General features: G+C 42.8%; 1 protein-coding gene across 5 annotated transcripts in view; it reads right to left on the bottom strand.

Moving 5' to 3' along the window:
- The window catches only part of slc25a46 (solute carrier family 25 member 46), a 57,435-nt gene that overhangs the window by 29,307 nt on the left and 12,687 nt on the right, over positions 1–15,441 (bottom strand). For 4 of the 5 annotated variants that reach the window (XR_013579903.1, XM_078566118.1, XM_078566112.1 and 1 more), the window contains exon 4: positions 12,787–12,864. The exons of the other annotated variant lie outside the window; for it this stretch is intronic. Coding sequence is in view for 3 of the 4 variants with exons in the window: in XM_078566118.1 (XP_078422244.1) it covers positions 12,787–12,864 (78 nt within the window). In the remaining variant the exon portion in view is untranslated. The remainder of the gene's footprint in view (positions 1–12,786; positions 12,865–15,441) is intronic. 5 annotated transcript variants of the gene reach the window in all.

The raw sequence follows: 15,441 nt of genomic DNA, 5'->3' as shown, positions 1-15,441 counted from the left end.
AACCACTAGGCATCATTGGCAAGTAAAAATTTCTCACTTGTAGAAGTACGGGTTAATACGAGACAGCCAGCATGGATTTGTTACCATATTATGTATGGCTAATCTGATTGAACTCTTTGATGAAGTAACAGGGCTGGTTGATGACAGAGCTGATTAATGACAGTAGCAAAGACGTATATGAATTTTCAAAAAGCATTTGATAATGTACATGATAAGAGACATGGGCTTCCCCCACCCACCAGGAGCCAATATCAGGACCATTGCTTTTCTTGTTAACTATATCAAATTCCTGAAATGTGTACTGCAGAACTTTCTTGATCAGTATATGTCAGCCCAATGAGGAAGGAAGCGATACTGGATCTAGTTCTGGAGAATGAAGTGAGGTTAAGTGAAGCATGTTTCAGGAGAGCGCATTTTGGAGAACTGAGCTAACTTCAGTGTGTTGAGAAAGAATCTGGGCTAAGCGGATTGAATTAAACGTTGGTAGGCAAAGCAGTAATTGAACAATGAGGGGCCCTGAAAGAAGAGATGATTCAGGTACAGAGTAATCATATTTCCGCGAGGGGGAAAGAAAGGGTTACCAAAGATCTATGGATGAATAAAGATAGACGTTCAAATGATACAAAAAAGGGAGTTTAAAATAATTGTAAGGATCAAAATAGGGAGAACCAAGCTGAATACAGAAAGTAAAGGAGATCTAAAAAAAGAAGAGGGGAAGAGAGTATGATATAAGATCAGCAGCTAACATAAAAGGGAAACCAAAAGTCTTTTAACAAACACAAATAGGAAAAGAGTAGTTAAAATAATGGTGGATCTGATTAGAGGCCAAAAAGAAAAGCATTGTTGTACAGGCAGACGTTATAGTTGAATTACTAAATGAATATTTTGTATCAGTCTTCAATAGAGCAAAGGATGTTTCCAATGTAGCAGTAAAAGAGAAGTCAATAGTGATATTGGATAGGATAATGGATAGATAAAGAGGATGTTCTTAATAGTTTAGGAGTCTACAAGGAAAAGAATTATCCAGTCTGACTGGGATGTAGCTTTGGTTACTGAGTTAAATAAGGAGAAATTGTGAAGATTCTTGCCACAATCTTCAAATCCTTACTATGTCCCAGACATCATCATCATCAGCCCTGGGTTATGTCCCACTGGCAGGACAGACCCAGAGGTGGCAGATACAGTCAGGAGGGGGTTTCCCTGGGAGCCCTCAACATTGACTCTGGACCCCATGAAGTCTCATGGCATCAAACCAAACCTGGGCAAGAAAACCTCCTGCTGATTACCACCTATCACCCCTCTCAGCAGATGAATCAGTGCTCCCCCATGTTGAACGCAACTTGAAAGAAGCATCGAGTGTGGCATGGGCACAGAATGTACCCTATGGTGGGGGGTGGGGATGGCTTCAACGCCCATCATCAAGAGTTGTTCAGTAGTACGACTACTGACCAAGCTGGCGGAGTCCTAAAGGACACACTAGAATGGGGCTGCAGCAGGTGGTGAGGGAATCAACAAGAGGGAAACTCCTACTTGACCTTGCCCTTGCGAATCTACCTGTCACAGATGCATTTGTCCATGATAGCATCAGTAAGAATGCCCACCACACAGTCCTGGTGGAAACAAATGGAGGTTCACATTGAGGATACCCTCCATTGGGTTCTGTGACATTACCACCATGGGTTTCAAACACGTCTAGCAACTTAAAACTGGGCATCCATGAGGCGCTGTGGGCCATCAGCAGCAACAGCAACATATTCAAACACAATCTGTAAACTCATTGGCCAGCATATGCCCCACTCTACCATTACCATTAAACTTGGGAGTGGGGGGGGGGGGGCACAAATTAATCTTGGTTCAATGAAGAATGCAGGAGCACCACCAAGCATACTTAAAAATGAAGTGTCAACCTGGTGAAGCTACAACACAGGACTACTTCCACGCCAAACAGCAGAAGCAGCATGCAAAAGATAGAGCTAAGCGATCCCACAAACAACGGTTCAGATCTAAGCTCTGCAAACTTGCCACACCCAGTCGTGAGTGATGGTAGAAAATTAAACAACTAAGAGGAGGAGGCTTCACAAAATCCCCATCCTCAATGGTTGGGGATCCCAGCACTTCAGTGCAAAAGACAAGGCTGAAGCATTTGCAACATCTTCAGCCACAAGTGCTGAGTCGTTGATCCATCTCAGCCTCCTCCTGAGGTCCCCAGCATCACAGGTGCCAGTCTTCAACCAATTTGATTCACTCCATGTGATATTAAGAAACGGCTGAAGGCACTGGATACTGCAAAGGCTACGGACCCTGACAACATTCCAGCAATAGTACTGAAGACTTGCACTCCAGAATTGGCTGCACCCTCATCCAAGTTGTTCCAGTACAGCTATACCACTGGCATCTACCCGGCTATGGGGAAAAATGCCCAGCTATGTCCTGTCCACAAAAATGCAGGTCAAATACAGCCTTCCAATTACTGGCCCATCAGTCTACTCTCGATCATCAGCAAAGTGATGGAAACTCTTTCGAGTTACCAACAGTCACAGATTGCAACTTCTTTCGAGTACAATCACAGTTCTTGGTTTTCCGGGAGTGGGACATGAACCCACAACCCTCTGATTCAAAGGCGAGGGTGCTATGGACTGGAAGGTGTCGTTGACAGTGCTACTCAGCAATAACCTGCTTAATGACACTCGTTTGGGTTCTGCCAAGGCTATTCAGCTCCTGACCTCATTACAGCCTTGGTCTAAACATGCACAAAAAAGCTGAACTCCAGAAGTAAGGCGAGAACAACTGCCCTTGACATCAAGGCAGCATTTGACTGAGTGTGGCACCAAGAAGCCCTAGCAAAATTGGAGTCAATGGAAATCAGGGGGAAAACCTTCCACTGGTTGGAGTCATATATAGCACTATGTAAGATGGTTGTGGTTGTTGGAGGTCAGATCCAGGACATCACTGCAGGAGTCCCTCAGGGTAGTATCCTAGGCCCAACCATCTTCATGCCTTATCAATGACCTTCCCTTCATCATAAAGTCAGAAGTGGGGATGTTTGCTGATGATTGCACAATGTTCAGCACCATTCACGGCTCCCCTGATACTGAAACAATCCATGTCTATTTGCAGCAAGACCTGGAAAACATTCAGGCTTGGGCTGATGTGTTGCATATTATGTGCCACTTAAGTGCCAGACAATTACCATCTCCAAGAAGAGAGAATCCAACCATCTCCCCTTGACAGTGAATGGCATTACCATTGCTGAATCCCCAAATATCAATATGCGTGGGTTACCATTGACAGAAATTGAACTGGACTAGCCATATTAATACTGTGGCTATAAGAGCAGGTCAGAGGCTGGGAATTCTGCAGCGAGTAACTCACTTCCTAACTCCCCAAAGCCTGTCCACCATCTACAAGGCTCAAGTCAGGAGTGTGATGCAGAACTCTCTACTGTGCAGCTCCAACAACACAAGAAGCTTGACACCATCCTGGACAAAGCAGCCTGCTTGATTGGCATCCCATCCACCACCTTAAACATTCACTAACTCCACCACTGACACACAGTGCCAGCAGTGTGTACCATCTACAAGATGCACTGCAGCAATTCACCAAGGCTCCTCCAACCCACAATCTCTACCACCTAGAAGGACAAGGGCAGCAGACACCACTACCTGCAAGTTCCCCTCCAAGCCACACACCATCCAGACTTGGAACTATATCACTGTTCCTTCACTGACACTGTCAAAATCCTGGAATTCCCTTCCTAAAAACATTATGCGGGTGTACCTACGCCACATGGCCTGCAGCAGTTCAAAGCAGCAGCTCACCATCACCTTCTCAAGGACGATTAAGGATGCGTTATAAATACTGCCCTAGCCAACGATGCCCACACCCCATGAGGGAATATTTTAAAAATCCTATTGGATATGGGAGCGATGTCACCCGATTGGTGGATTACAAATGTTATACTCTGGTTTAAAACAAGGATGAGGGATAAACCCAACTGTAGTCAGGTATTCTGATATTAGTGGTTGGGAAATGTTCAAAGACAATAGCGCAAGACAAAGCATGGATTTGTTAAAGGAAAATAGTGTTTGACTAACTTGGTTGAGTTCTTTGATCAGGTAGAGAAGAGGGTTGGTGATGGTAGTGCAGTCGGTATTCTGTATATGGTCTTTCAAAAGGCACCGGATCACATAATCGACTTGTTGGCAATATTGAACCCATGGAATTAAAAGGGACAGAAAACAGAACTGGACAACAACTTTTCAGATTGGAGGGAGGCATACAGTGGTGCTCCCCAGAGGTTGGTGTTGAGACTAGTTCTCTTTTTGATATATATTAATGACCTGAATAATAGAGCACAATTTCAAAGCTTGCAGATGAAAGTAAACAATGAGGATAGTAACATACTTCAGGAGGACATAAATAAACTAGTGAGCAGACACATGACAGAGAAATGTGAAGTGATATATTTTGCTAGAAAGAATAAGGAGAGGCAAAATGAACTAAATGGTACAATCTTAAACAGGATGCAGGAACAGAGTGATCTGGGCTTGTATGCACACAAATATTTTGACAGTGGTAGGATAAGTTGAGAAGGATGTTACAAAAGCAAATGGAGTCCTTGCTTTATTAATAATGGAAGAGAACAGCAACAACTTGCATTTATATAGTAAGGATTAGCTTAGTAACATGCCCCAAGGTGCTACACAGGAGTGTTATCAAACAAAATTTGCCACTGATCCAAATATGGAGATATTCGAGATGACCAAAGGCTTGGTCAAAAAGGTAAGAAACATCCACAGGAGGGATGAGAAGCAGAGTGGTTTGGACACCTTAGAGCTATGGCAATTGAAAGCATGGTCACCAATGGTGGAATGATTGAAACTGGGGACACTCAAAAGGTCAGAACCGGTGGAACCCAGAGATATTCAAAGACTGCTGAATTACAGTAAGTTACAGAGATAGGGAGGGGCAAGGCCATGGAGGTATCTGAAAACAAGGATCTTGAAATCAACTAATAGATCAGCAAGTGCAGGGGCGATGAGTGAACGGGGTCTTGGTGAGTTAAGAAAATAAGCAGAATGTCTGATTTAACTAAGTTTATGGAGGTGGAAGATGGGCGGCTAGCCAGGAGCCAGTAGAGATAATAAAGTCATGAAAGAAGGTTTCAGCAGCATGTTGGGGTAGGGGTGCAGTCAGGCAATGTTACAGAGATGGAAGTAGATAGTCTTAGCGATGGCATGGATTTGAGGTCAGAAGCTCATTTTAGGATCAAGTATCACATCAAGATTGCGAGCAGTCTAGTTCAGTCTCAGACAGTTACCAGGGAGAGGGAAACAGAGTTTGCAGTGAGGGCTGAAGACAATAGCCTTGCTTTTGCAGTAGTAATGATGGTAAAACTGTCAGCATTCGCTGCCAATACTCCTACGAAACCAACAGCAACTTGTGGTGTCCATATATATGCTGTTGAATTAGGAAATCCAGAAGTTGCTGTCAGCAATTCTAAACTACTCAATAGGGTGTGCTCTTCAAGCCCCACCAGATTGCAATTAATTAGAAATCACTAAACTGCTTGTCCTCTTACGCTATCAGTCTCGCTTAAAAAACTCCCTGGGCAAAGTTACACATTAGTGAATGAGATGTAACTGGGTGCTTAAATGTTGCACTAAGTTCATAGTTACAGTTGAAAAACCATTCTGGCCCTGAAAAACTAATTTTGTTTTTGTGAAATGTCAAAAAATATCCATATATTTTAAAAATATATTTTTTTAAAGTTTGTGATATTTCAGTTTCTACCATAATCCCATGTGTGTTCCCCAAACATTTATTTCTCCACAAAAAGGAATTAAAAGTCAAGGGTAATCAGCACATTTTACTTCCTGGTTTGCTGTATGTGTGAACACTTCAAAGCGATTGGTTGCTTACCCTACTTGATGACATCACTTTTGCTGGACACCTGGAGATTCCCTTTGGCTTGGTGCCAGATTCAAACGCTGGAAAAGGGGAAATCTACGCCTCAGAGATCACTAGATCTTTGTAGGCAGCTTCTTCGAGATCAGTAGCAAGTACTATTGCTTCGCTGCTGATCACAAGATCAAAGTCAGCAGCTTCTTTCATCCCAATAATTAGTTGGAGGAAATTTCTGATCACCCAACACTGGATATCAGGCAAACAGTGACTAAATTTTAGAGGGAGTGGAGGGGTCAAACAAGGTGATAATGGTGAGGTGAAGCTGGGTGTCATCAGGGTAATGTGGAAGCTGATGTATTTTCAAATGATGTCACCAATGGCCAGTCTGTAAATAATAGGAGGGGGCAAAATTTAGATTTTTGAAACACCAGAGGTAATTGTGCAGGAGTAGGAAGAGAAACCATTGCAAATAATTCTCTGGCTTCAACTGGCGAGATAAGAACGGAATCAGCTAAGCGTAGTCTCACCCTGCAGGACACTGATGGAAAGGCGTTGAGGAGGATGGTGTACCAAATCTGTGAAAGGCTGGAGACGTGTGGAAAAGGACAAGGATGGATAGTTTACCATGATCATAGACAGAGTGTAATTTATGGCTTTGACAAGAGTCTTTTTGGTACTATGGCGGGGCAAAAACCCCAGCACAGATGTTCAAAATCAAGAGTGGTTTTGAAGGAGTAAATGAGAGAGCTCATTTCCAGTGGCAGAAGGATCAGTAACCAAAGAACAAAAAATCTTGGAATCACAGAATGGTAATAGCAGAGGAGGTGGCCATTCAGCCCATCTTGTCCATGCTGGCTCTCTGCAAGAAGAATTCACCGAGTGCCACTCCCCTGCCTTTTGCCTGTAGCCCTGCAAGTTTTTCCTTTTCAGATAATGATCCAATTCCGTTTTGAATAGCATGATTGAATCTGCCTCCACCACACTCAGGCAACTTATTCCAGATCCTAACCTATTAAAAATGTTTTCTGCATGTTTCTTCTATTAATTCTGTGCTCTTTGGATTCTCAATCCTTCCATCAATAGGAATAGTTTCTCTCGTATCTAGTCTGTCCAGTCCCCTTGTGATTTTGAATACTTCTATCAAATCTCTTTTCAACCTTATCTTCTCCAATCTATCAACATAACTGAAGTTCCTCATTCCTGCACCCTCTCTAATGCCTTCACATCATTCCTAAATTGCATCACTAGAAATCTGGAATGCAACACTTGGATCGGGTGGTGGAATCAGATTTCATAGGAACTTTTAAAAGGCAACTGAACATGTACTTTAAGAGGATTAATTTGCAGAGTAATGGGAAAAAGCTTGTGAAACTAAACTGGACACCATTTTCAAGGAAAAAGTCAGCACAGGTATGATGTGCCAAATAGTCGTTTGTGCTATAAGATTCCATGGATCCATTCTAAACGCAGAATGCAAGCGCCAGGCTCCACATTGCAAGGATAGCAAGAGAAATGCAGGAGCATTTTTAATGATTTCATACATTTTGCATTTAATGTATTTTATTTTTCAGAGCATATCCCAGGGTCAATGAGAAACTAAAATAGCTGCTGAAAGCAGCTTAAAAAATTGTTTTCAGCAACTTGATTGGCTCATGTGTGCTAGTTGTTCATTGATTGCATCAAATACAGCTGAATGATCAGGTAGGAAGGTAAACAGCATTTTTCAACTGACAGGACTTTTTGTTTTACATCTTTTAGATTACAAGAACACTTCACGAGTGACAAAGTTTTTTCCTGCTTTACCCACTACGTGCAAAATTCTGGTCAAAAGTAAAACTAAACCAATAGCCCTTCAGTTGACAATGTTTAAACATAATATATTTTTATTTCACTTTCCTCAATTTACCCATCTGTCTGAGGGATGAGCACTTGATGAGAATCTTGTGTCATTCCAAAGGTACTAATGCTTAATTTTTAAAGATTAAATCCATTTAAAGGCAAGTTCAGAAGTAAAGTTTGCTTCTTTTTTTCTATTACCACCAAAACATAACATTTGCCCCTATTTTGCTACTGCAACATCTCTATTTCTAGAAATCCTTGATCCTGATATTCTCCTCAAACAAGGATTTATTATTATAAAAGCAAAAAACTGTGGATGCTGGAAATCCAAAGCAAAAACAAAAACACCTGGAAAAAACTCAGCAGGTCTGGCAGCATCTGTGGAGAGCAACACAGTTAACGTTTCGAGTCCAAATGACCCTTCAACAGAACTAAGTAAAAATAGAAGAGAGGTGAAATATAAGCTGGTTTAAGGGGGGGTTGGAAAAGTAGAGCTGGATAAAGGGCCAGTAATAGGTGGAGATAACCAAACTAAATGTCACAGACAAAACGACAAAGAGGTGTTGAAGGTGGTGATATTGTCTAAGGAATGTGCTAATTAAAGGTAGAAAGCAGGACAAGCAAGGTACAGATAACCCTAGTGGGGGTGGGGTAGGGTGAAGGAATCGAAAAAGGCTAAAAGGTAGAGATAAAACAATGGATGGAAATACATTTTAAAATAATGGAAATAGGTGGGAAAAGAAAAATCTATATAAATTATTGGAAAAAAAAATGTTAAAAAATAAAAAGGGGGGGGGGGAATCGGAAAGGGGGTGGGGATGGAGAAGAGAGTTCATGATCTAAAATTGTTGAACTCAATATTCAGTCCAGAAGGCTGTAAAGTGCCTAGTCGGAAGATTCCTCCAGTTTGCGTTGAGCTTCAATGGAACAACGCAGCAGGCCAAGGACGGACATGTGGGCATGAGAGCAGGGTGGAGTGTTGAAATGGCAAGCGACAGGGAGGTCTTTATTATTTCCCACTGGGAACAAAACAAGTCATAAAAGGGGGTGAATCAGTCAACTTTATTGGTGTTGGCATGAATTGATGGAGCGGGAGGCAGTGGCGTAGTGGTATTGTCACTAGACTAGTAATCCAGGGACCCAAGGTAATGCTGATGGTGGAATTTGAATTCAATAAAATATCTGGAATTAAAAGTCTAATCATAACCATGAAGCCATGTCGGTTGTTGTAAAATCCCATCTGGTTCACTAATGTTCTTTAGGGAAGGAAATCTGCCTTCCTTACCTGGTCTGGCCGACATGTGACTCCAAACCCACAGCAATGTGGTTGACTCTTAAATGCCCTCTGAAATAGCCTAGCAAGCCATTCAGTTGTATCAAACCATGAAAAACAAATCAATGAGGAATGAGACCAGACAAACCACCCGGCATCAACCAAGGCACCAGAAATGACAACTGCAATCTCAGCTGTTGAACCTGCGGCTCTGGAGGCTTGTGCCACAATTTGGACAGCTGTCTCACAGACTAGTCAAGCAACAGTCTGACATAGTCATACTCACGGAATCATATCTTACAGATCATGTCCCATCACCACCATCAATATTCTGTCGCACTGGCAGGTCAGACCCAGCAGATGTGGCGGCACAATGGTATAGTCAGGAGGGAGTTGCCCTGGGAGTCCTTAGCATAGACTCCGGACCCCACGAAGTCTCATGGCACCAGGTCAAACATGGGTAAGGAAACCTCCTGCTGATTATCAGGTACAGTCCACCTTCAGCTGATGAATCAGTACTCCTCCACATTGAATGCCACTTGGAGGAAGTACTGAGGGTGTCAAGGGTGCAGAATGTACACTTGGTGTGGAACTTCAATGTCCATCACCAACAGAGGCTCGGTAGCACCACTACAGGCTGAGCTGGTCGAGTCCTCAAGGACATAGCTGCTAGATTGAGTCTGCAGCAGGTGGTAAAGGAACCAAGAAGGAAAAACGTACTTGACCTCATCCTCACCAACCTGCCTACCACAGATGCATCTGTCCATGACAATATCAGTAGGAGTGACCACTGCACAGTCCTTGTGGATTGAAGTCCTGTCTTTACATTGAGGATACCCTCCATCATGTTATGTGGCACTACCACTGTGCTAAATGGGATAGATTTCTAGCAACTCAAGTCTGGGCAACCATGAGGCACTATGGTCCATAAGCAACAGAATTGTCCTCAACCACAATCTGTAGCCTCATGGCCCGGCATACCGGCCACTCTACCGTTACCATCAAACCAGGGGTTCAATACTGGTTCAATGAAGAGTGCAGGAGGGCATATCAGGAGCAGCACCAGGAATGCCTAAAAATGAGGCATCAACCTGGTGAAGCTACAACACAGGACTACTTGCATGCCAAACAGCATAAGCAGCAAGATAGACAAAGCTGAGTGATTCCACAACCAACAGATCAGATCTAAACTCGCAGTTCTGCCAGTTGTGAATGGTGGTGGACAATCAAACAACTCACTGGAAGAGGCGGCTCCACAAATATCCCCATCATCAATGATGGGAGAGCCCAGTGCATCAGTGCAAAAGATAAGATGAAGCATTTGCAACAATCTTCAGCCAGAAGTGCCAAGTGGATGATCCATCTTGGCATCCTCTGGAGTCCCCAGCATCAAAGATGCCAGTCTTCAATTCGATTCACGCCACATGACATCAAGAAACAGCTGAAGGCACTGGATACTGCAAAGGCTATGGGACCTAACAATATTCCAGCAATAATACTGAAGACGTGCTCCAGAATTTAGTGCCCATTGCCAAGCTGTTTCAGTACAGCTACAACACTGGCGTCTACGCAGCAATGTGGAAAATTGCCCATGTGTGTATGGTACACAAAGAGCAGGACAAATCCAATCCAGCCAATTACCGCTCCATCAGTCTACTCTCGATCATCAGCAAAGTAATGGAAGGGGTCATCAACAGTGCTATCAGGCGGCATTTGCTTAGCAATAACCGCTCACTGATGCTCAAATTGGGTTCCGCCAGGGCCACTCAGCTCCTGACCTCATTACAGCCTTAGTTCAAACATGGATTAAAGAGCTGAATTCCCGAGATGAGGTGAGAGTAACTTCCCTTGACATCATTTGACTGAGTGTGGCATCAGGGAGCCGTAGTAAAACTGGAGTCAATGAGAATCAGAGGAAAAATCTCCACTGGCTGGAGTCATATCTACCACAAAGGGAGATGGTTATGGTTGTTGGAGGTGAATCAGCTCAATTCCTGGACATCACTGTAGGAGTTCCTCAGGGTAGTGTCCTCAGCCCAACCATCTTCAGCTGCTTCATCAATGACCTTCCTGTCACCATAAGGTCAGAAGTGGGAATGTTCGCTGATGATTGCACAATGTTCAGCACCATTCACGACTTCTCAGATACTGGAGCAGTCCATGTCCAAATGCGGCAAGATCTGGACAATATCCAGGTTTGGGCTGACAAGTAGCAGGCAATGACCATCTCCAACAAGAGAGAATCTAGCCATCTCCCCATGATATTCAATGGCATTATCATCGCTGAATCCCCCACTATCAACATCCTATTGACCAGAAACTGAACTGGACTAGCCATTTAAATGCTGTGGCTATAAGAGCAGGTCAGAGGCTAGGAATCCTGTGGCAAGTAACTCACCCTCCCAACTCTCAAAGCCTGTCCACCATCTACAAGACATAAGTCAAGAGTGTATTGGAATACTCTCCACTTGCCTGGATTAGCGCAGCTCTAACAGCACTCAAGAAGCTCGACACCAGACAGGACAAAGCAAGCCACCTGATTGGCATCCCATCCACAAACATTCACTCCTTCTACCACCAATGCACCGTGGCAGCAGTGAACACCATCTATAACATGCACTGCAGGAACTCACCAAGGCTCATTAAACATCACCTTCCAAGCCCACGATCACTACTATCTAGCAGGACTGGGGCAGCAGACACTTGGGAACACCACAACCTGCAAGTTCCCCTCCAAGCTATTCACCATTGCGACTTGGAAATATATCCCATTCCTTCACTGTCACTTGGTCAAAATCCTGGAACTTCCTTCCTAACAGCACTGTGGGTGTACCTACACCACATGGACTGCAGCAGTTCAAGAAGATAACACGCCACCACATTCTCAAGGGCAATTAGGGATGGGCAATAAATACCGGCCTAGCCAGCAATGTCCACATCCTATGAATGAATGAAAAAAAAACCACGGTAAGTTGTGCAACCAAACAGATGCAGTTTTTAAAACAGCTGAAGTGAGCAACACAAACCAGTGTCATTATATAGTGGAGATGCCCTACACCAGTCAGCAGGATGTTTTGAAATTCAGAGCACCATTGAAAATACACAGGCACCTACACAAGTTGCAGGTCATGCACCTTGATGGCTCAACTATCATGGAGTCAAGTTGCCTAAACAATATGAAGACAGCATGTACCTGGACTTCTCAACTGAGTCAACAGTTTCATGCAGTTGATTAATATAACAAGACAGGAGCAAGATTATCAAACAGTGCTGAAATATGCATAACAGCGCTGTGATGACACACCTAATTTTACCGAGTGCCCATAAATTATAAGAAACAGCTGTATTTCATCTGACCTAAGATCGAGGATTCATACCTAGGTTGCAGAGCAAAGGAAGTATAGGAAAGCACCACACCATTAAGTTGTGTCAAATGCAAGTTTTACATAATTGAGCCAATTGAGAGAGAGCAAGATTAGAAGGAGCTAAACTTCTGAAAATATCTCAGGTCTTGCACAAACTTTGAAAGCAAAATTCCTTTTAACCACAGACACAAATTAGATGTGCGTTAAGACATTTTGAAAAATATTCTAAGTATTTTGACATTCTAATGAAAGCTGTGACATATGTTTCTAAGAATTGGTTTGGGAAAAAACAATAGAAAAAGCAACATAATGCAAGACGACTCATCAATTTTGGAGTGGGAGAGGGGCATGTGCAAAAACCAAACTATTTCTAAATAATACAAGGCAATTGTAAAGACCTACCTGAGTTTTGCTGAAACGGTACATAATATTGACAACAGTGAAAGGAGTGAGATGATAATTTTTTGCATGATAATTGACCTAAAATAAAAAGAGATTAAAAACAATTAATAATTTTCATATAGCTTAAACCCAAGACATCTGAATCTTAAAAATTGCACAAATACACACTTACATTCTCAAAAATAGCTTACATTGTGTTGTCACTCATTCTCACAGTTTGCCAAACCTTTCGCATTATAAACTCCTATGTCCACATTCATAACGGAAATCACCCAAGTAAAACTCTCAATCCTATATTTGTACATGCTGGCCACCAGATGACTTCACTCAAAAAAAAAATTATTCAAATTACTTTTAAATTGTTGACCTGTCATTTTACCCCCACAGTAACTTAAGTTTCCAATATTGAAATTAAGGGTATAAATAAAAACAAAATACATATTTCACGATAATGTGATTAAATCTGTCCGCAGATTTGATTTGTGGTTTTTAATGGCCTTGTTTAAACTTGAAGGCCTCAGCTTTTCTGAAGAACCTAGGGTATTTCAATCATTTTTGATCAGAGTGAAGATATAGACGGCCGAATCTTCATTACCCAATGCATGCACCCATCTTCATGCACCCAATATCCCAAGGTGCATCATTCCTGTACAGTGAGCTGCATTGATGGAATACTTATCTTTAGATTTGAAGGGTAGATAAAAATATGCCTTTAACAAGGTAAACAGTCATTTTCTGAGGCTTTGCTGGTCTCACACTAGAGTCACGGTAGAGTACATCACATTTCACTTAAAAATTTCCAAAACACCAAGGCAACAAATCAGCTTGTTGATTCCCAGTGTTTTCCCACTTCAGTTACGAATTAATAACTTTCTTTTCCCGGCAATTACAATTCATTCATTAACTGCTGTGCTATTATAGTACTCAAAGCAAGGTAGTCCAGCCAAGGGCTACAGCAGTGTTCCCCAGGGGCTGGTATCAGGACGACAATTCTTTTTGATATATATTAATAATCTGGATTTAGATATACAGGGCATAATTTCAATGTTTTCAGATGATACAAAACTTGAAAATGTAGTAAGCAATAAGAACGGAAACTGGTGAAATGGGGAGACACTTGACAGGTGAAATTTAACGCAGAGAATGGGAAGTAACACATTTTGATGAAAGATTAAGGAATGGCACAACTAAATTGTACTATTTTAAAGGGAGGACAAGAACACAGGGACCTGGGGTTGTATGTATAGAATAGGTGTCAGCCATGTTTCAGTTGGTGGTGGCAATCGTGCCTCAAATCACAAGGTTGTGGATTCTGTGTCACTCAGGATTTGAGCACAAAAATCAATACTGATACTCCATTACAGTAATGAATGATTGCTGCACTGTCAGAGGTGCTGCCTTTTGGATGACATGTTAAACCAAGGTCTTAGCTGCCCTCTCCGGTAAACATAAAATATTCCATAGGGAGAATTTTCTCCCCACTGGGGGGATTGTGCGGGAGCGGGCGTGTGCGCAGCCGATTGCCACCCGCGATTGGCTGGGCACCACCATTTTACATGGGCAGGCCAATTAAGGCCTGCCCAGCGTGGCGGGCACCCGGAGGCACTGAGTGCTACCTGTGCAGGCTGGGCGGGTTGCTTGAGTCAGGGCCTGCACTCTTAAGCAGAAATCTCCCTGAGGCACAGAGCTGCCTGAGGAAGATTAGTTTAAGTGTAAAAAATTTTAATAAAGGAAAAAATTTTTTAGGACAGGTCCCCTCATGTGAAGATGTCACATGAGCTGGGACATGTCTATGAATTTTATGAAAATTTTTTCCAAACCTTTAAAAACCTTCATGAAACCTCACTCCACCTGTGGATGAGGTTCCATGAAAAAATGCGAAGGCCGCCTGGGCTCTTCGCATGCCCGCCAATCTTAAGATTGGATGGGCAGCCCAGTTTATTGTTTTAATTGATAGTTAACTGGCCTTAAGAGGCCTTTTACAGCTCGGCAGGCAGGCAGCCGACTTGGGTGTGCGCCTGAACTGAAAATCTGAATGACGCGCGGTGACGTCAGGACACACTCGGCGTCACCACGCGTCATTTTGTGCCTCGGCGAACGGCCCCACCCACGCTCGCCAAGCCGAGGATTCTGCCCCATGGTACTATTTCAGAGAAAAGAAGGGGAGTTATCCGAGGTGACCTGGCCAATACCAATCCCTCAATCAACATCACAAAAATAGATAATCTGGTCATTATCACGCAGCTGTTCACAAACTGGCTGCTGTCTTGCCTGCACGACTACACTTAAGTGACTACACTTCAAAAGCACTTAAATTGGTTGTAAAGTGCTTTGGGGCAGCCTAAGGTTGTGAAAGCACTATAAGTGCAAATAAAAACAGAAAATGCTGGAAAAACTCAGCAGGCCTGGCAGCAACTGTGGAGAGAGAAACAGAGTTAACTTTTTGAGTTCAATAAGGCTCTTCTTCTGAAACATAGAGTCTTTTTTTCTTTGAAGTTGGCAAGATGCATCGAGAAGTCAGTTAACTAAGCATCTGAGATTCTTAGCTTTATTAGCAGAGGAAGTGTGTACAAAAGCAAGGAAGTTATGTTAAACCTTTATAGAACATTCCTTAATCCTCAGATAGAATATTGACCATGGTTTTTGTTTTGGGGA

The sequence above is a fragment of the Cetorhinus maximus genome, chromosome 2 (genome assembly GCF_964194155.1).
Source record: "Cetorhinus maximus chromosome 2, sCetMax3.hap1.1, whole genome shotgun sequence".
Classification (NCBI taxonomy): Eukaryota; Metazoa; Chordata; class Chondrichthyes; order Lamniformes; family Cetorhinidae; genus Cetorhinus; species Cetorhinus maximus.
This window is presented reverse-complemented; position numbering and strand designations above follow the sequence as displayed.